At 37.5% G+C, this 20,640-nt stretch overlaps 1 protein-coding gene across 1 annotated transcript in view; it reads right to left on the bottom strand.

The window, feature by feature from the left end:
* The window catches only part of NBAS (NBAS subunit of NRZ tethering complex), a 750,019-nt gene that overhangs the window by 397,621 nt on the left and 331,758 nt on the right, over positions 1 to 20,640 (bottom strand). The window contains exons 24-25 of the mRNA XM_042781864.1: positions 6,514 to 6,699; positions 4,292 to 4,465 (exon numbers count right to left, since the gene is read on the bottom strand). Coding sequence (XP_042637798.1) covers positions 4,292 to 4,465; positions 6,514 to 6,699 — 360 coding nt within the window. The remainder of the gene's footprint in view (positions 1 to 4,291; positions 4,466 to 6,513; positions 6,700 to 20,640) is intronic.

Here is a 20,640-nt window from a genome sequence, read left to right on the forward strand (position 1 = left end):
AACAACAACAACAACTTTGTGAAGAAAAGATGAGGCAGTCTGCTTCTGCAGAGATTCCAAACCAAAAAACAAACCTACTGCTATCAAGTTGATTGCGACCCACAGAGACCCTCATTGGGTTACCAAGGCAGTAAATCTTCATGAAATAGATTGCTCAGTCTTCCTTCTGTGGAGTGTCTGATGTTTTTAAACCACCAACCTTCTAGTTAGCAGTCAAATGCAAAGATTACAGCCTTGGAAACCCTATGGGGAAATTCTGTTCTTCCTATAGGATCACTATGAGCTGGAACTGAATCAACAGCAGTAGATTTGCTTTTAGTCTCTGGTTTTGCATTAGGAGGAAGTCTCATTTCTAAGTCATCACTTTAAAAACTTCATCTTATGTCTCAAGGTAGGTGTTAAAAAGGTTTTCATGAGTATAACCCTCATATTCACCACACACCACCCCAAATAGTCACTGCCTACATTCTCATTAGTGACTTGCACATCCCTCTTTATTTTTGTTCTTTATGATTTTCCATTACTTTCTTATAAGATCAACTGTACAGTTAAATATATTTGTAAAAATTCATAATTTAATGAGCACTTCTAGATATATGAAGGAGCTCTGGTGGCATAATGGTTAAAGCATTCAATGGTTAGCCAAAAGGTCAGTGGTTCAAATTTACCAGCCACTCATTTGGATAAAGATGAGGCAATCTGCACCGTAAATATTTACAGCCTTGGAAACCCCTATGGGGCAGTTCTAGTCCGTCCTAAAGGGTAATTATAAGTTGGAATCAACTCGATGGAAGTGGGTCTAAATACTTGACAGAATAGTTTTCATATTATCTAGTCAACCATATTGCCAGAAACAGGAAATTTATTTCCATCCTTATGGGTGTTTGTTTGTTTGTTTGTTTTGCATTTTCTAAATATTCAATAATAACCACAAAATTAAAAGTTTATTTTAAAATTAAAATGCCCACTGAATTATGTAATCAGAAAATTATTGAAAAGTTGCCTAACAAAGCAATAATATGGAGAGAATTCTTATTTAATAAAAGAACAAGTGGATGCTTAAAATCAATTGTTTCTAATCTTAGCTTTGTATCAGAATCACTAGATAACTTATCAAATGCATATTTAAGGGCCCGAACACAAAATTCTAATTCATAATATCTGGATTGTCCCCAGAAAACTCTATTTTAAGAAAGCATCTACATGGTTTTGATGCACAGGAGAATTCAAGAACTACTAGTTTAGATGACAGAAAATAATATGAAAAGATGAGTTTATTCCCAAGTCACCTCTATCCAGGCCTAGCCCAAGTATTTTCACAAGTTTCACTCCCCAAAGGGGGATTCAAGAAAACAGCAGTGGCTTAAAATCGGCCATGTGTGCTCTAAACTACACTTGTAGCATGGGTAAGTTTTGATTTCTGCTTCTGAATCATTTATCTGGTCAACTGTATTTTGTTCCCAATTATTCACTTCCCTCTTCCTATAAGAGGATTCATATTTCCTGATCCATTAACATAAGTCTTGGCCATGGGATTTTCTTTGGCCTGTGAAATGCAGGAGGACTAACTTGAGTCACTTTTAAGCTAAAGCTTTAGAAGCCACTGTGTTACTCTACTATTTTCTTTTCCCATGCCACAAAACAGAAAAGGAAGCTGCTCTTTCAACCTCAATCCTAGAATGAATGAGATACGGAATACAGTAAGTACCCCACCTGCAGCTGCCATGTACAGTTGTGAGAAACGAATCTATGCTGTGGTAAGCCACCAAGATTTACAGGCCATTTGTAAATAAATGCAGTATAACTAAGGCTAAGCTGTGTGACCCAGACATCACTGTTCCTGTTATATTACTAAAAATACTTTATGCATGATTTATGGCAGATCCAGGATATTCTTTCGGAAAAGAGTTAAGAAAAATGCAAACAATGTTCCTAGCATAACTCTACACAGTAAAGCAAATAAATGTAAATAAATGATCTAAAGAATCATAATAAAATCCAGTTGTAATCATTCATTCATTTGCTCTGACAAAATTTACTTAGCACTTGATCTCTACCAGACACCAGACAGGCCCTGGTAATACAGAAATAAATGAGATACAGAGGACACACAGAGGAAACAAATTACAAACTCAGAATCTGGAGGGAGAAACATACAAGTGATCAAATAATTCCAACAAATTATGATAAAGGGTGTAACGGAGGCAGGTACAAGCCCCATCATTGCACAGATAGGTCATGAAGGGTTTCACAACAGAAGGAATCTTAACAAGCAGGATCTTAAACAATAGGCAAGTATTTGTTAAATAAAACAGGAGGAGGGGGGTGAATATTCCAAATACAGTAAACAGTCCATAAAAAGGCAAGAGAGCCATGAAAGAATCTGACAGGATAAAGGAATGAGAAGTACAGGTGAGCAGACCAGTGAATTCATTGAGGGAAATAAGGCTGATGAGGATGACTGAAAGCAGACTGCAAAGGCCCACTCAAGGAAGGATTCAGTGTAAGTTTTGAACTATAGAATTAATGTTTATCCTGCAGGCAACAGTAAATCACTCAAGATATTCCATAGATCATGACATGATCAAATTTGTGCCATAGAAAGATAACCTTAACAGAAATGCAGAGGTTGGATTAGAGAGGAAGAGCCCAGCAACCTCACTGTTCTGTGTTTTGAGGTTCGCATGTTTCAACAAAGGTGAATGGCTATATGTTTTATTCAAAAGGTATATGCTAAATTGCCAAGTAAAAACAACAAAAAGCTGACTATATACAAAGGATTTACAAGACTCTGTAAGGAAGAAGTATCAAAAACAACATTACTGGAAAGAATTTAAAGTCACTTCTTTCTTCCTCATAAAACATTCATATTCAATCCATCCTGCTTCTCACATACTTTCCGCTGTCATGAGCAACTTACCCTCTGCGTATAGTAAACTATGCCAAATTTATAATCTGAATAGTAAGTGCAAACTGCTGATGAAAAGATGGAAAATTTTAAACAGCCAATAAACAGACATCTTTCTGACAACCCTTTCAGAAACCCAAAAAAATCTAGGGTTAATTGGAGAATCTTTGTTTTCTATCTTAATTATAGATAGAAATTATAAATTATAGATAGTCTAAGACCATATGTTTTACAGTATTTTGGATTACTAACAAGCACAATTGCGAGGAAGTAGATGCAACTGGATTTGATATTGGAACTCACTACCAAAGCGGTGCCTGAAGTAACAGACTGTACTATCCTGCTTGAGCCCCTCCGAGAGAAAGCAAAACACTATCTTTTAAAAGTAGCGTATTTCACCTAAAGCTAAACTAAGAAGTTGTTTACATGCAAAAGTACACATACTTAACAAAATGTCCTTGTTGTTGTTGTTATGTGCAGTGGAGTCGGATACGACTCATAGCGACCCCTCCTTGGGTTTCCGAGGCAGTATCACTATAGAAGTAGATTGCCCAACCTTCCTTCCGAGGAGTGGCTGGTGGGTTTGAACCGCCAGCCTTCTGGTTAGCAGTGCCTTAGGCACTATGCTACCAGAGCGCCTCAAAATGTTCTTACCACCTGTGAATATAAATATCCATCTGAATCTTTTAGAACTACAGAGCTATAAATTTAGTAGTCTCAAGTGAACATAAGAATTATTACGAATAATTACAAGATCTCCTTATGATAACCTAAAGATTTTTATAAATATTTTTGAAGATCTTCAAGGCTAGAAATCTCCTGTTGGCAGTGGAGTAATGTATAATGGTTAAGGACACAATCTATAGAACGAAGATACCTATGTTTGAATCCTAGTCCTTCTAATTAATGTGTGACTTTGGGTCACTGTAACAATTTTCTTTTCCTGTAATATTAAGATACCAAAACTACCTCGATGGATTCAATGGTCCCAAACATAACAACTATCATGATGATGGGTGCATGAATGGGCAAGATTTCATTCTGTTATACCAAAGATCACCATGAGTCAGAGCTGACTTGAAAGTAACTAACAACAACTTCATAAGATTGTTAAAAGTATTAAATGAGTTAACACTTGCCTCTTTACATTCAGCTTCACAAAACACTTATGAAGTACCTGCCCATAGTGAGAATTCAATACCTAGCAATTGTTAGTCTTCTTAGTATTGCCAGTTTCCAACATACAGCACATAATCAACATGCTTTGGACTAAATCAATCAAAATAAACATAGCTTCAGGAACTTGTCAAAATTTTATAAATAAACCCAAATTTTGTAGGAAAAAAGGTCAGAGACTTTTAAGAAGTTAGTGTTTCTACTTACATCTGGTTTGGAATGCTGAAATATCTTCAATGGAAATTTTAAGTCCCCTTTAGCTAAAGTTACCAAATATTCTTTAAGCAGCTCATTAGCCACACCAGGAGACTGCTTCTCACAACGATGAAGAAAAGGAACCAGCCATTGATAGGCACTTGTCACATATTTATCTTCAGAACACTGAAAAGACAATTAAACCAAAACATACCAACATTAAAATAAGTTAAATTAATTAAATAGCTTATTATATCAAACAAAAAGTCCTAAAGCTCATAGACAAACAGTAAAAGCCCATCACTCTCTGTAACAGACAGTCCAGCTCACCACTCACATATAAAGGGGTAAGCAGCAAGAGCATCACCCTCTATCAGAGAGTCTACCAGTTAAGAGCAGCATTATCAATGTGGTCCATTTTTTTCAGTTCTACACTCTACCTGGAGTCCCAAACAGCAGAAGCACAGTTCTGGAAAACAAACATACCACTAATCTACCTCTTCCTTTTCTTCTTTTTCTTCTTCCTCCTGCTATTCATTCATGAGGTCCTTCAGAGCAAAGAGACTCAGTTCTACTCAGAAAGCGTGTATGGGTGTGTGTGAGTGAATGTGTGCATGTATGCTGTAAGTAAAAAAAAGTCAGAGAAAGAAAGAAATCATAGATCAAATAAAAAAGTGAAATAGAACAGGAAAAGATAGGTAAGTATAAAACAGCTCCAGAAAAGGAACCCCGTGAGAATACTATTTCATCCATGTCAGCTCAGAATTTCTCCCTTTCTTTTACTTTTCCACTTTGTTTTGTATTGCCTCTTAGATTCACAAAACTCCAAATGACAATGCTATTAAATATCCCTAAAATTACACAATCTCTTCTCTTAATTATTCTAGAAGACTGAACCTCTTAAGAGGAGATTTACAGAGTAAATGTAACATAGTTGCCATTGAGTCAATTCCCTGTTTGGTACAAAAAGTTAATGAACTCAGCTGCTAACTAAAAGGTTGGAAGTTAGTAAAGTCTACCCTGGGGCACCACGAAAAAAAGGCGTGGTGTTCTACTTCTGAAAAATCAGTCATTGAAGCCCTATGGGGCATAATTCCACTCTGACACATGTGGGGTCACCATGAATCAAAACAGACTCAACAGCAATTGGTTTTGGTTTCTGTCTAACACTAATCAATTTTCACAGGAGCTTAATTAGAAAAATGGAGGGTAGCAAAGGAGAGAGTAAGAGGATGGATAAATGGGACAATGATGATGAGAAGGCTGAGGAAGAAAAGAGAATGAAATACAAAGTACAAAACAGAGAAGAGAAATAGAGAGAAGGTTTAAGGGAGAGAAGCGAGCATATCAGCAGCTGTGACTCTATCCCTTTATTTAGCCCACTCAAACATGGCTGCCAAAGAGCAAAAAGAATAGAACACTGTTTGACAGCTGGCACCTCTTCGAAAGTGTCTCACTGTTCAGTGGACTTAGTAGAAACCAGATAATGACTTCAGGAAGAAAGCATTGGTTGACCCAAGAAAAATCTAAGAATGGTTGTACAAAGTCTCCTAAATGTACTAACCCTGAAATCAGGATGTCTTCTTCACATACTCAGTCAGCACTCTGGACTACAGTGCTGTTTTGTTTTCTTGCTTCACTCCTTAAACTATATACATAACTGGGAATTTTAACACAGTGAAGAAGGAATAATAAAATTACCATAATGATCAGTCAGATTTTAAACACAACTTAAAAATATGCCCTAGCTAGATGTAAATATATTATTATTGTTGTTGCTATTGTTGTTAGTATTACTACTACTATAAGGAGCTCTGGTAGCATAGTGCCTAAGGCACTTGACTGCTAACCAGAACGCTGGCAGTTCAAACCCACCAGCCACTCCTTGGAAGGAAGGTTGGGCAATCCTACTTCTGTAGTGATACCATCTCGGAAACCCAAGGAGGGGTTGCTATGAGTCGGGGCCAACTCAATGGCACATAACAACAACAACACTACTATAATAAAGATGGAGCTAAACAAAGGACAAACAAAATACAAAACCATCCAAAATAGTTTAGACATAGCCAGTAATTTATCCATAACATATCACAACGACCAAAAAAAAAAAAAAATCAAGAAACTTTCTCTTATTTACTAAGTTCTCAAGTTTGGAGAACTTTTCCTCTTTGGCACTCAGGCACATATTAATCAAAGTACATAGGGAATGCTTTTGAAAAAACATTAAAACCTACACTATTCATCAGTAATCTCAGTTTTTCAATGTCTTTCATCTGTTGGAGTTCTTTCAAGGTCAGGGTTAGGTCACACCCAGCTTCATAAACCAATGTTTCCAGAGTAACCAAATTATCACACAGGACCAGCAAACCAGGAATACTCCGTTCCATTCCAAGTCGAATAAGCGACAGTGAACAGTCAACCTAAAAATGAAAAGTGACAATAAGTCTCTTAATATTATATCCTTCCCATATTGTCTCAAAGGAATCAATTCATAAGAAATGCTGAAGATAAAGAGGAAAACAACCATTTTAAATGTATAAAGCATGTTAGAGCTTACAAAGCAGTTTTATACACATTTGTCTACTTAATCCTCTCAATACTCCATTACCAGGAGGAAAAAAATAGCATAGCAAGTTAGTTATAAAACCAAATTAATCATATTTCCACTATAACACTGTGTTCCAAAAAGAATGTTTATTTCCAAGATTTTGCTTTTATGTTCCTGGTTTAGTACCTAAACCTCCACAGTGCCTACACAAAGAAGATATCCAAAAATTATTTCCTGAGTGATTGAATTTCTGTCTTAGTTCAAATGCTGAGCCTTCGTTTAGACCAACTCTACAGGTATTTAGTAGATGATCATTTGACCCCTAGCACTTGATCAGATTAATGACCTGACAAATCCTCTAACTGATGGCAAATCAACTATTATGGCCTAAATCCATAATCCCTCACACTAGAATGGCTAACTTTCTTATTCTTAGACCCACAGTTATTTACTGAGAGCTTACTATGGGCTAAACACCATTCTAGGTGTTAAGAACACAAAACTGAGTAAGATAAGGGTCTCCTCCTTCATTAATGCTTTAATCTACTAGGAAAAGACCGATAAATGAGTGAGTGAAGTAGAATAAGGTAAATGCTGTCCGTGATTAGGATTTCAAAAAAAGGGGAAGTTTTCCAAGAGAATGTTTCCCAGAGAAGGGAATACTTAAAAAGAGCTTTAAACAATCAATTGGTATTATTTAGGTGAACATCAAAGAATAAAAGAAGGAGACCAGCATGGAAATCAGAGATGCATAAAGTGTTATGAAAGTACAATTACTTCCATATAGCTGAAAGAGGACCATGAAGTGAAGCATGGCTAGAGTAGCAAGAAAGGGCTAGATCATAAACTATATTGTTTACGCTAAGGACTTTGCAGTTTACCCTGAAATGCAATCAGACATGCCATTTACACTTTAGAAAGGATACTCAGTAAGTACTTAATGAATGATAAATGGCAATATGAATGATAAATTGGAAATGAACTAGAATGAAAACAGGTAGACAAGTTAGGAGACCTGCAGCTACTAACAGAGGAATCCTGACAGAAATATACTGATTTACCTATTCACTCACAAATTTGTTCACTTATTTGCTCACACTGAGTAAATATTTGACCATTTCTATGCACTCAGAAAAAATTTTTAAAAAAGGAGCTAAACTAAGGTATTGAAGACATACGGGAAGCAAACTGTAACAAACAATGGAGGATACAGAATTTAAAAATTAACCCAGATCAGATGAGTAATGGGAATAAAAAGGAGTCTAAATGATACCTTGAGTTTCTGATCTAAGCAAGAAGATAGAACTTGATGTTCTTCATTAAAGAAATACAAAAAGAGTACATTTGACAAAGTGAAATATAATTCTTTATTGACTACGCTGATTCTGAACTGCCTATGAAACATCTTAATGCAGATGCCCAATAAATAAATGCCAAACAAAGCAAATAAAACTGTAACTAAAATAGGTAGATACAAGTAATGATTTAGATGAAGAAAAGGGCAATATACCAAATGTGAGTGATCAACACAGTGGCAATGAGGAAGATACAGACAGCAAAGACAAACCCTTTTGCACATACAGTAGTTGTCAGTGAAGGCAAACAATGATATACGGGCGGATAGATGGGTGGGCAGGCTGAATTAGTAGGTATATCTATGAAGGGGGGAAGAGCCCAAGACCATGAATAGGGTTGGCAGACAATGTTTCTACAAGTGCATTTGTATATTCTATAAGAATGCCCAGGTAGACATAGAACTGACAAGGTACAAGGTTGTAGTCACTTTTTGACTACAGCCAGCTACCCAGAGGGTGTGAGTAGTTGGACCTGTGGGCTCAGGACCATAGTCTCAGGGGACATCAAGCTCAACTGGCCTAGCATACTACACAAAAACACTGTTCCACATCTACTTTGGCAAGGAGCAACTGCGATATTAAAAGCTTGCAAGTGGCCATCTAGATGCAACAATTGGTCTCTACTCATTCAGAGCAAAGAAGAAGGAAGAAATCCAAAGTCACATGGAAACAATTAGTCCAAGTGACTGGTACATTATGTGATCCTCAGCCTATAAGACTATGAGACCAGAAGAACTAGATGGTGCCCGCCTACCAAGGTCAACCACTTGGAGGGGGGATCTCTATAGGAGATCCTGGATAGAGTGGGACAATAATGTGGAACAAAATTCATACTCATTTAAAAAAAAAAAAAAAAGGACCAGGTTTGCTAGTCTGATAGAGCCTGGTGGAACCCCTAAGACTATAGCCACTAGTTACCCTTTAGGTCTAGAACTGAACCCACTCCTGTGGCTTCTAGCCAAACAAAAGACAGGCATAAGAGCTGAAAATTTACAATAGGTAGATACACTCCTTGGAGCTAGCAATCATGGGAGAATAGAAGGGCTGTGTATATACAGGGAGACAGATCAAGGGGCAGGAGTACATGGGAGGGAAGGACATAGGAAAGAGGTAACTATGGGGGGAGAGCTGTTGCACTGTGATAAATTGTAGTCAATGTCATGAGACAACGTGTATGTGAGCTGCTGTAAGGAAAGTGAATTTGCTTTATAAACTTTCACCTAAATCACAATAAAAATTTTAAAAAAAGAAAAAAATTGTACCTAAAGAAAGTATCCTTGATTGAAAATGATATTTGGGAACTTTCAACACATAAATCATAAGGAAGATGGGGCAATCTACTTCCGTAGCAATACTGTCTCGGAAACCCAAGGAGCGGTCGCTATGAGTCGGGTCCGACTCGATGGCACATAACAACAACAACAACAACAACAAACAATATTATAAGAGGAGGGTATGATCAGGTCATAATGTGACAATAATAGCACCCTGTGGAATCATTGCACAATCTTCTTCCATAGATTACCACCTCAGAAATCCGAGGGGTTGCTATGAGTCGAATTGACTCAACAGCAGTGAGTTTGTTATTTTTTCTTAAGGGGAGAATCAAAATATTTAAGGAACAAGACAAAGAAGATGGGGACCAGGTAGAGAATGAATAGTTAAGAAAAGGGCAACAAAACCTTAAATGGTATCACAGAAGCCTAAATAGATTTTAGAAAAAAGGAAATAGTAAATAGGGCCAAAGGACAATGATGACAAATAACAAATAAAAGGAATTTGGCATTAAGAGATGAACTGGTACTCATATTAAGTATAGGTTCAGCAGAGTAGCAGCAGGAGTCCTACTCTTAGGAAAACGGGGAGTGAACAAAAATTGAGAAAGTGATTTCAAAGAACAGAGTGGCTATTTATAAGCTATGTTGTGCTGTTATGAAAATCAAGTAGCTAAAACAGAAGCAATAAGAGAGCATGGTTTTTAAATTATTACACATATTTTTGTATGTATAAAATACATACAAATTGAGCTGTTTTACATGTCAAAAAAGGAAAAAGTTAAGTGGTAAACATAGGAGGTGAAATACATAGGAGAGAGAAAACAGAGGACTAACAGAATAATCCTAAACAAACGGGAGTACGGCATTCAGGGTACAGGTAAAGTCCTTCAGACATAAGAACAGAAACTTCTTTCTCTGGGGAAATTTGGAAAGAGAAGTATACATGGAAGTACATTCTCAAATTCCAATGATATGCAAAGCAAAATCATTTTCAGAGAATTATGAGGGAATTGCAAGGAACAGGATGAAGATTTGACACAAAGGAAAAGGGAGAATGCAACATTGTAAAAAAAGAAAGGAAAAATAAATGCCAGGAATATCAAAGGACCATCAAAAGGCCTTCAAAGACCAAGGAACTAACAGGTAAAGATGAAGTGAACAAAGGAGAAACACATTTTCAATTGCAAAGAATGGTTCAAAGAAATACAAGGGAAAAAGCAAGGGTAGGAAGGGCATACGGCAGTAAACTAGGAAAAAATGAGTAGTCTGGTAAGATTTCAACAGATAATTTTTTTTTAACTTAATACAGTTTATGTCTGAAAGGATAAAAATTGCATCTCAGGTGAATTTAAAAAAAAAAACTGTATCAAAAACTTCCAGTAAGAGGGAGGCATAGGCAGACAAGATACACAGACCCTCTTCAACAAAGAAAAGAGAAACCAATTGACAGAGACACAGAAGATAACCCTGGAGCCCTGAGCTTTGAAACGAAGTATACAGAAGTGGATTAGGCACCAACTAGCAGAAAAACCCGAACAAAAACAGTGAGTACAGAGATGATGGAAGCAGTGGACTATCAGCTACTCTATGGGAACAACAACATGAATATTTCCAAGTGGTGTTGGGACCTGAGAACTGACCTAAAGATCAGACCTGGTCACCAAGCTCTGCAGGGATGACTGGGCTGGTGGCCTATGACTACAAACGGAAACAGCAAGGAAGGAGACAACCTGAGCTGTGAACTTTCCCGTCTAGAGGGTGCAGCCATTTTGATTGTTTATAGACAGTAGCCATTTTGGATATTTAAAGTGACTGAGGATACAGCCATTTTTAATGTTTGCAAGCGGCAGCCATTTTGGATATTTAAAGTGACCAAGGGCACAGCCATTTTGAATCCTTACAAGTGGTGGCCATTTTGGATTTTAAAGTGATAAGATTCTCATTCAGATTCCAGAGACCTAAGAATAAGCTCTGTTTCCCAAGGACATCAGGGACATAAAGGAGACTAACAACAGGAAAGGAGGCAGGTGGTAAGTGTATAAGTTCTGCCAACTAGCGAATAGAGGAGCAAAGCACAGTACCTGCTTACATAGATAACATACAAACAAAATGTAGAAAACGAAAATCGTGGGCAAGTCACTCCAACATACAATCACCAATTCAATATAAACACAAAAATGTCACAATGCCTCAGAGACAACAGGGCATCACAGTGCACACAGAGAAGCGAGATAAAGCTGGAGAAACAAGGGACCAGGATACAGAACCAAAACACATCCCTGGGGAAGATGCACCCTGTTAAGGAATTCAAAAGAATTATATTTAGGTATCTTCAACAAATTGAGACATAGATCAAGGAAAGCACTAAGAAAAATGAGGAAAACAGTAGAACAATTTTGAAAGACAAAACAGGAACAAAATGACAAAATAAATGAAAAATTAGAAATGATACAAAATCTATACATAGAAATCCAAAAGACTAACACTAAATTTTCAGAAATCGGTAAGACATTGAATGGGCAAAGGAGTAGAATTGAATTAACGGAAGACAGAATTAGTGAGATTACTTCTTTAGAATGTGATCAATCAGAAAAAAAAATCAAAACAAAATGAAGAAAGTCTAAGGTTCATGTGGGATGCTGTCAAAGGGAATAACCTACATGTAATTGGAATTCCAGAACAGGAAGATAAAAATAAAACTATCAAGAAAATTGTCCAAGATTTGTTGGAAGAGAGTTTTCCTGGTATGATGACAGATGAGAATATATCCATTTAAGAAGTCCAATGAACCCCAAATAGGATAGACCCCAAAAGAAAATCACCAAAATATATCATCATCAAACTCACCAAAATCAAAGGCAAAGAAAGAATCCTAAAAGCAACACAGGAAAAACTAAAAGTTACCCACAAGGGGCAACCAGTAAGACCAAGCTTAGATTTCTCAGCAGAAACCATGCAGGCAGGAAGACAATGGGATGGTATATATAAAACCCTGAAAGAGAAAAATTTCCAACCAAGAATTATGTGCACAGCAAAACTGTACCTTGAATATGATGGTGAAATTAGGACATTTCCAAATAAGCAGAAACTAAGGGAATGTGTTAAAACCAGACTAACCTTACAATAGATGCTAAAGGGAGTCCTTTGAACAAAGAAGCAACAACAGCAAACAACAACTGACCATTAACACACATGCTGGCATAACTCAGAAACCTACTCAGCTATGGAAGTATCCAAAGTAATAAGCCTACAAGATTGTAAGCAGGGAACCACAGACATCAACTGACAAATGAGGGCAACCACAAACCAAAAGAGGGAAAAAACTGTGTCATTACAGAACTTCTACATGTTAGGGAAGTCAAGAGAACTATAAGATAGAATGGACTGTTCTAAACTTGAGAAGAAAACTATAAATCACGGGGTAACCTCAAAGAAAAATGATAAACCTTCCCATCAAAATAAAAAAGGGGGCCAGCACAAATAATTAGCAAATAATAAAACAACAGCAACAAAGGAAGTGGTAACATGATTCAGAAACAAAATGAGCTCAACACAGAAAATTATATAGAACAAAGAAAACACCACCCCAAAAAATCATATAACAAAAATGACAGCAACAAACTCATACTTGTCTATAATTACATATCTGGTAAGGGACTTATCTCTAAGATTGATAGAAAACTCCAATGCCTCATCAGCAAAGGAATTAAAAACCCAATTGAAAAACTGGCACAAGATATGAATAGACATTTCACTGAGGAGGATATGGTGGTCAGCAAATACATGAAGAGATGCTCATGATCACTGGCCATCAGAGCGATGCATATCAAAACAATGAGATACCATCTCACCCCAGTACTGACGGCAAGGTTCAAGGAGACAGAAAATAACAAATGCTGGAGGGGATGTGGAAAGATTTGGACTCTCATACACTGCTGGTGGGACTGTGAAGTGATACAACCACTGTGGAAAGGAGTATGGCAATTCCTTAGAAAGCCGGAATTGGAGACACTATTTGACCCAGCATTCCCATTATAGGTATGTATCCTAAAGAGGTGAAAGCTAGAATAGGAACAGATATATGCACACTCATGTTCATCACAGCACTATTTACAATAGCAAAAAATGGAAACAACCTTGGTCCCCATCAACAGAAGAATCGATAACCAAACTGGTACATACACACAATGGAATAATATGCAACACTAAAGAGTAATGTAGAATCTGCAAAACACCACATAACATGGATGAACTTGGAAGATATTATACTGAGTGAAATAAGTCAATCACAGAAGGACAAATATAGTATTCGTTCATTGTTGTCAATGAAGGGTCAAGAAAAGGTTTATATATGGAGGGAAACTTTCTTTGTTGGTTGCCAGGGGTGGGAAGGAACTCTGCAAAAAAAAAAAAAAAAAAAAAATGCATTGACCCATGTCACTTTAGTTTTGTTTATTTTACTGTATATAAATTATACTTCAATAAAATGCATTAAAGATATATATCAAGTGAATTTTCATAAAGCATGTAAAAACAGGACATAAAACAAACTTCATGCAAGTAATACTTAGAATACAAAGCACATGAGCAATTCATAATACATTCACTAATTTTATGATCTAGATTTGTCTTTCTACTACCATCTTTGAATGTGTTACCTTCCCAAAAAGTTACTGAAGTAAAATGTCTTTAAAATCATATTACTGGCATCTTAAATAAAACTAGGCTCCAACGCACCTTACAAAATCATACCATATATCTCAAGCCAAGACTGGATAAAATTCATCACTTTAAACATTTTCCTAAACCAAAACACAAGTTTTGTTAGCTAGAGGTATTTGTAGACATGAAGGAAAAAGAAGTCTCATGTCAATTACATCTCTAAAAATGAAAATGATAAAACTATATCAGATATCATCCTGAAAGTAGCATAAGCCACTCTGAATATCCATATATAACTGGAGTTTTAAAACATATCTCCATTATAAAGTTTCTTAAATACATAAGGAAAAGTGTGACAGAAAAAATACAAACCAATAAAATAAAACAACCAAAAATCATTCCTTTTTTCCTTATTAAAATAAAAAACCAATGCCATTGAGTTGATTTTGACTCACAAAGACCCCTAATGGGTTTCTAAGGTTGTAAATCTTTATGGAAGTAGATTGCCTCATCATCCTTCCATAGAGTGTGGCTGTTGGATTTGAACTGCCAACCTCCTGGTTAGTAGTCAAGTGCCTTAGGCACTGTGCCACCAGAGCATCTTTTTTTTTCTTTATAATTATCTCTCATTACTCAAAAAGAATTCAAAATGTATAAAAACTATTTCTAGATCGCTTAAAATTTAAATTTTAAAATCTCTGTAGTTTTTAAGGAGCTATAGAACATCAGTTAAGAGACTACATGTCCAATGTTAACTCTGACACTTAGAGTAAATTATTATTTAACACTTATACAAAAAAATATTTTGCATCGTTTACTTTAAACTGAATTTTCCTGGAATGCAGTTACCATATAAACTATCATTCTTAACAAAATTTTATCAGGAGTTATTCACATCACTGACAGCCTGAATCTATTTGCAATTGCAGCTATGTTATTCAAAGTGCTTTCACACAGCCTTCCTTCTAGTGTGATCATGACAAAGTATACATATTTTATTGATCCTGTGTATTGCACTTAAGTCATTACATAAATTTTTGTAAATTATACAATGTCTATGATTTTCACATCAGGATGATAAAGAAGTAATACAAAATATTTGCTACAGAAAATATACTATGAGTCTTAGGATTGAGAATGACATTTTAAGACTTACAAATCATGCTCTTGGTCATTAAGATTTGTTGAATATCACATTACTATAGACTCTCTAACAAAGACTCTACTAGAAAGATCATGGACTTACTCGTTGCAAATACCATTTTTTAACAACATAAACAGCAACTATATAGACTTCATCAGATGAAATATCCAGGAATTCAATCAACTACATCTGTGGAAGGAGGCAATGGAGAAGCTCAATATTATCAATATTTTTACTGATAATACTGAGGAACAGACTACAACTGCTAGTATGCAAGTTCAACTTGAAGCTGAAGAAAATTTAGAAAAGTCCATGAGAGCCTAGATAAGACCTTGGTTATATCCCACTTGAATTTAGAGATCAGTGGAAGAACAGATTGGATACACTGAACACCAATGACTGAAGATCAGTCAAGCTGTAGAATGACATCAAGAACATCATACATGAAGAAAGCAAAAAAAAAAAAAAAAAAAGACAGAAAGAAAAAAAAGACCAAAATGGATGACAGACAAGACTCTGAAATGTGTTCTTAAACTGAGAATAGCTAAAGTCAAGGGAACAAATGATGAAATAAAAGAGCTGAACTAAAGATTTCAAAAGGCAGCTTGAGATGACAAAGTAAAGTATTATAACGAAGTGTGGAAAGACGTATAGTTGGAAAACCAAAAGGGAAGAACATGCTCAGAATCTCTCAAACTCAAGAACTAAACAAAAAAATTCAACACTTGAGATGCAATACTGAAGAATCCCATGGGCAAAATAATTAATGATGCCAGAAGAACCAAAAGAAGATAGAAGGAATACAGAGTCACTGTACCAAAAAGAATTGGTTGACATATGACCATTTCAGTAAGTAGCATAGGACCAAGAATTAATGGTATTGAAGGAAGATATAAAAGCTGCACTAAAGAAAATGGGGGGGAAAAGAAAGGCTCCAGGAATTAATGGAATACCCATTGAGATGTTTCAAACAGCACTAGTAATGTTCACTCACTTAGGGCAAGAAATTTGGAAAATATTTCCCTGGCCAACTGTTTTGGTTCTCTGTTGTTGTTATTGTTGTTGTTGTTGTTGTTATGTGCCATCGAGTCCGACCCATCTCATAGCAACCCCTCCTTGGGTTTCCAAGGTAGTATCACTATGGAAATAGATTGCCCAACCTTCCTTCTGAGGTGTGGCTGGTGGGTTTGAACCACCAGCCTTCTGGTTCGCAGTCAAGTTTCTTGGGCACTACGCTACCAGGTCTTTGGTTCACTAGTGCTACTACAACAGACAGTTTGGATTCTCTGTTGTTGTTGTTGTTGTTGTTATGTGCCCTTGATTTGGACCCGACTCATAGCGACCTCTCCTTGGGTTTCCAAGGCAGTATCACTAAGTAGATTGCCCCATCTTCCTTATGTTGGATTCTCTAGTGCCACTCTGATAGAAAATACCACAAATGGATGGCTTTAACAAAAAGAGATTTATTCTCTTATAGTTTTGGAGGCCAGAAGTCTGAGTTCAAAGTGCCAGCTCTAGGGGCTGGGTGAAAGCCCCTCAATGTTGGGCTTCAGCTCTGCCTCTTGCTCCCGGCCAACTGGAGCCTAGAGGTGTCTCTTTACCCAGGCAGCTGCTGACTGCTGAGGCTAACAAACCCAACCTCGACAAGTAAAATGACACAGTCCCAAGATTATTACACAACATGGCACACCACTGGTTCAAGTCCAGGAACAATTCTAAGATCGACAGACAACATGGCAGGCTCTCGAATGAAGACTTGGCTATGTGCCGGGTCCAAGTGTGCCAAAAGGCTCCAAGACCTTTCTCAATGCTTCTTCTAATATACTGGAAGTAGACCACACCTCTAAGCAGCTACTCAGCTGCTTCAGTAGATTCCACCAGTCTCATAAGGAATAACTACATCCAGCTGCAGGGATTGATTCTCTTACAATTTAGGAGACTGGAAATCTGAGTTCAAAGTGCCAGCTCCAAGGGCTGGGTGAAGGTCCCTCACCCTTAGGCTTCAGCTCTGCCTCCTGTTCCAGGCCCACTAGAAATGGAGGCTTTTTCTGACTCATGCAGCTGCTGGCTGCTGAGGCTGATGAACCAAGATCAACAAATAAAATGACACAGTCCTAAGATTAGCAAGTAACACAGCAGTCCACTAGTTCAAACCAAGAAATAATCCCGAGATCTGCAGGCAACAAGGCAGGCCACCGAAGATTTGGCCAAATGCAGGATCCAGATATGCCAAGAAGGTCAAGACCTTCATCAAAGGGTTCTCCTATATACTGGAAGCAGACCACACCCCAAAGATAACTACATCACTGCTCACAGCAGATCCAACCATGGAGGTGATCACCAACTTCATCATAGAGAATGTGGTATAGTAAATTACTTTGTGTGGCTTTTCTACCCGTAAGTCTTTGTAAACTCCAAGGTGGGATTTGCTATGAGCAACTGAGGAGCTCCTGATTGCTGAAGGTGTCCACCTGGCTCCTGAGACACACGTTGCTGGGAAAGAGATGCAAGAGACACGCATTGCTGAGTGAGACACCGAGGGACCAGCACTGCTGGGAAAGAGACTGTGAGAGACTCTTGGCTGAGGGACGGTGGGCTGGGAGAGAGACTGAGCGTTCTTCCTGAACTTGAGTTGTAGCCTGGTGCTTCCCTAATAAACCCTGTAATCTGTGAGTTCTGTGTGGCCACTACAGTGAATTATCGAACCCAGGAGAGAGGTGGTGGTGCTTTGGGGGGAACGGCTGGTGAAAGGGCTGGAGGGAGGCAGCATGTCTGGCCTTGCAGTAATAGGCCTTGGGTTACTGCTGGTAATCCTGCCTTCCTCTTGTGAGATTAGAGGAAGTCAGAATATGTGGCCTCCTTGCCGTTTTTGCAAAGAAAAACTGCTTCCAGCTTTCCAGCCACTCAGAACCACAGCCCAGCCAAGTTGACACACAACCTTAACTACTATACCAACTGACTGGAAAAGATCCATACTTGTGCCCTTTCCAAAGAAAGGTGATCCAACAAAATGTAGAAATTATTGAATAGTATCATTAATATCATAAGCAGGTAAAATTGCTGTAGAAGTATATTGATAGGGAACTTCCAGAAATTCAAGCTGGATTCAGAAGAGGATGTACAACAAGGGATATCAGTGCTGATGTCAGACAGACCTTGGCTGAAAGCAAAGAATACTGAAAAGATGGTTGCCTGTGTTTTATTGACTATGCAAAGCCATTCAACTATGTGGATTGTAACAAATTATAGATTAACATTGTGAAGAAAGGAAATTTCAGGACACTTAACTGTGCTCATGAGGAACCAATACATAGACCAAGAAACAGTCATTCAAACAGAACAAGGGGATACTGCATAGTTTAAAATCAGAAAAGTGAGCATCAAAAATGTACCCTTTTACCACATTTATTCACTCTCTATGCTGAGCTAATCATCCGAGAAGCTGGACTATATGAAGAAGAACATGGCATCAGGTTGAAAGAGGACTCATTAACAACCTATGATATTCAGATGACACAACCTTGCTTGCTGAAAGTCAAGATGACCTGAAGCACTTACTGAAGAAGATCAAAGACTACAGCCTTCAGTATGGATTACACCTCAACATAAAGAAAACAAAAATCCTCACAAATGGACTAATAAACAACATCATGAAAACTGGAGAAAGATTAAAGCTGTCAGGGATTTCATTTTACTTGGATCCATAATCAATCTCCATGGAAGCAGCAGTCAAGTAATCAGACAACATATTGCACTAGGCAAATCTGCTTCAAAAGACCTCTTCAAAGTGTTAAAGGGTAAAGATGTCACTTTGAAGTCTATGGTGTGCCTGACCCAAGCCATGGTATCTTCAATTACCTCATATGCCATGTGAAAGCTGGATAATGAATAAGGAAGATCGAACAAGAGTTGATGCCTTTGAATTGGGGTATTGGGGAAAATACTGAAAATACCATGGACTGCCAGAAGAACAAACAACTCTGTCTTGAAAGAAGCATAGCTGGAGTGCTCCTTAGAACCGAGAATGGCCAGACTTCATCTCATATACTTTGGTCATGTAGTCAAAATATACCATTCCCTGGAGAATATCAAGCTTGGTAAAGTAGAAGGTCAGCATAAAAGAAGAAAACCCTCAATGAGATGGATTGACACAGTGACTGCAAGGATGGGCTCAAGTATAACAAAGATTGTGAGGACCAGGCAATGTTTCATTTGTTGTACCCAGGGTCGCTATGAGTCAGAACCAACTTGACAGTCCATAGCAACAACCATAACAAGAAAAATTATACTAAAATTTGGATTGGTTTTGGCTTCGTCACTGTTTGTCCCTTATTTTCTATGGACCTAATTTATCTAACTGTAAGACAGAGAATTAGATTAGATCACCTTCACAGATTATTTTCATTCTGATATTTTAGGATTTTAAACATTTTCAAATACTATAGTCCTTAGCCAGCTTCAAACTTTAAAAAGCCAAAACCCATCATCATAAATGTTCTTGGACACTCCTAAAAATGTTTAAACTACAATATTCCCAGAAGTAACACCATATAATTCATCTTCAGTTCTTTGAATACTAAAATTAGAAATTAGATTAGGCAGTAAATCAAAAAGACTATCAAATGGAAACACAGGGCCGTGCTACACTTAGGAAATAAGAATTTAAACAAAAGGATCTATATTATTTCCTGCAGTACTGTTGCTCACCAAATCCTCTGGAATCCCCTTCCTGTCAAATGAAAGATTAATAGTAGGTTAAGTGGTACAAAGCCAAGACTGAAAACAGAAATATCACCAGTTGGTTACATCCTGAATTAGCGTTCAAAGGGGTTTCTACCATTTTTTGCTCTGAATTATTAACCTCTGTTCTGTAAGATAGCATCTGTGGTTGACACAAACAGTTAAGCAATCAACTGCTAACTGAAAGGTTGGATCTTGAATCTATCTAAAGTACCTTGGAAGAAAGGCCTGGCAATCTGCTTCTGAAAGGTTATAGCCTTTAAAATCCTATGGAATGCAGGTCCACTCTGCACACATGGTGCATCATGAGTCAAAATCAACTCCACTGCAACCTCTTTGTTTTTCTGGTTTGGTTCTCTTGGGGTTCTATAAGATGAAAAGGGAGCTCTGGTGGAGCAGTGGGCAAGGCACCTGGCTGCTAACCAGAAGGTCGGCATTTCAAACCCACCAGGTGCTCCACAAGAGGAAGATGAGGCAATCTACTTCTGTAGATTTACAGCTTTGGAAATCCAATGGGGGTCACTATGAATCAGAATCGACTCAATGGCAGTGAGTTTGGTTTTTGGGGAAGGCATTTGGCTGCTAACCAGAAAGTCAGCAGTTCAAAACCAACAGTTGCTCCACAGGAGGAAGAT

This window comes from Orycteropus afer, unplaced genomic scaffold, assembly GCF_000298275.1.
Source record: "Orycteropus afer afer isolate SDZICR_OR568_19922 unplaced genomic scaffold, OryAfe1.0 scaffold00187, whole genome shotgun sequence".
Lineage (NCBI taxonomy): Eukaryota > Metazoa > Chordata > Mammalia > Tubulidentata > Orycteropodidae > Orycteropus > Orycteropus afer.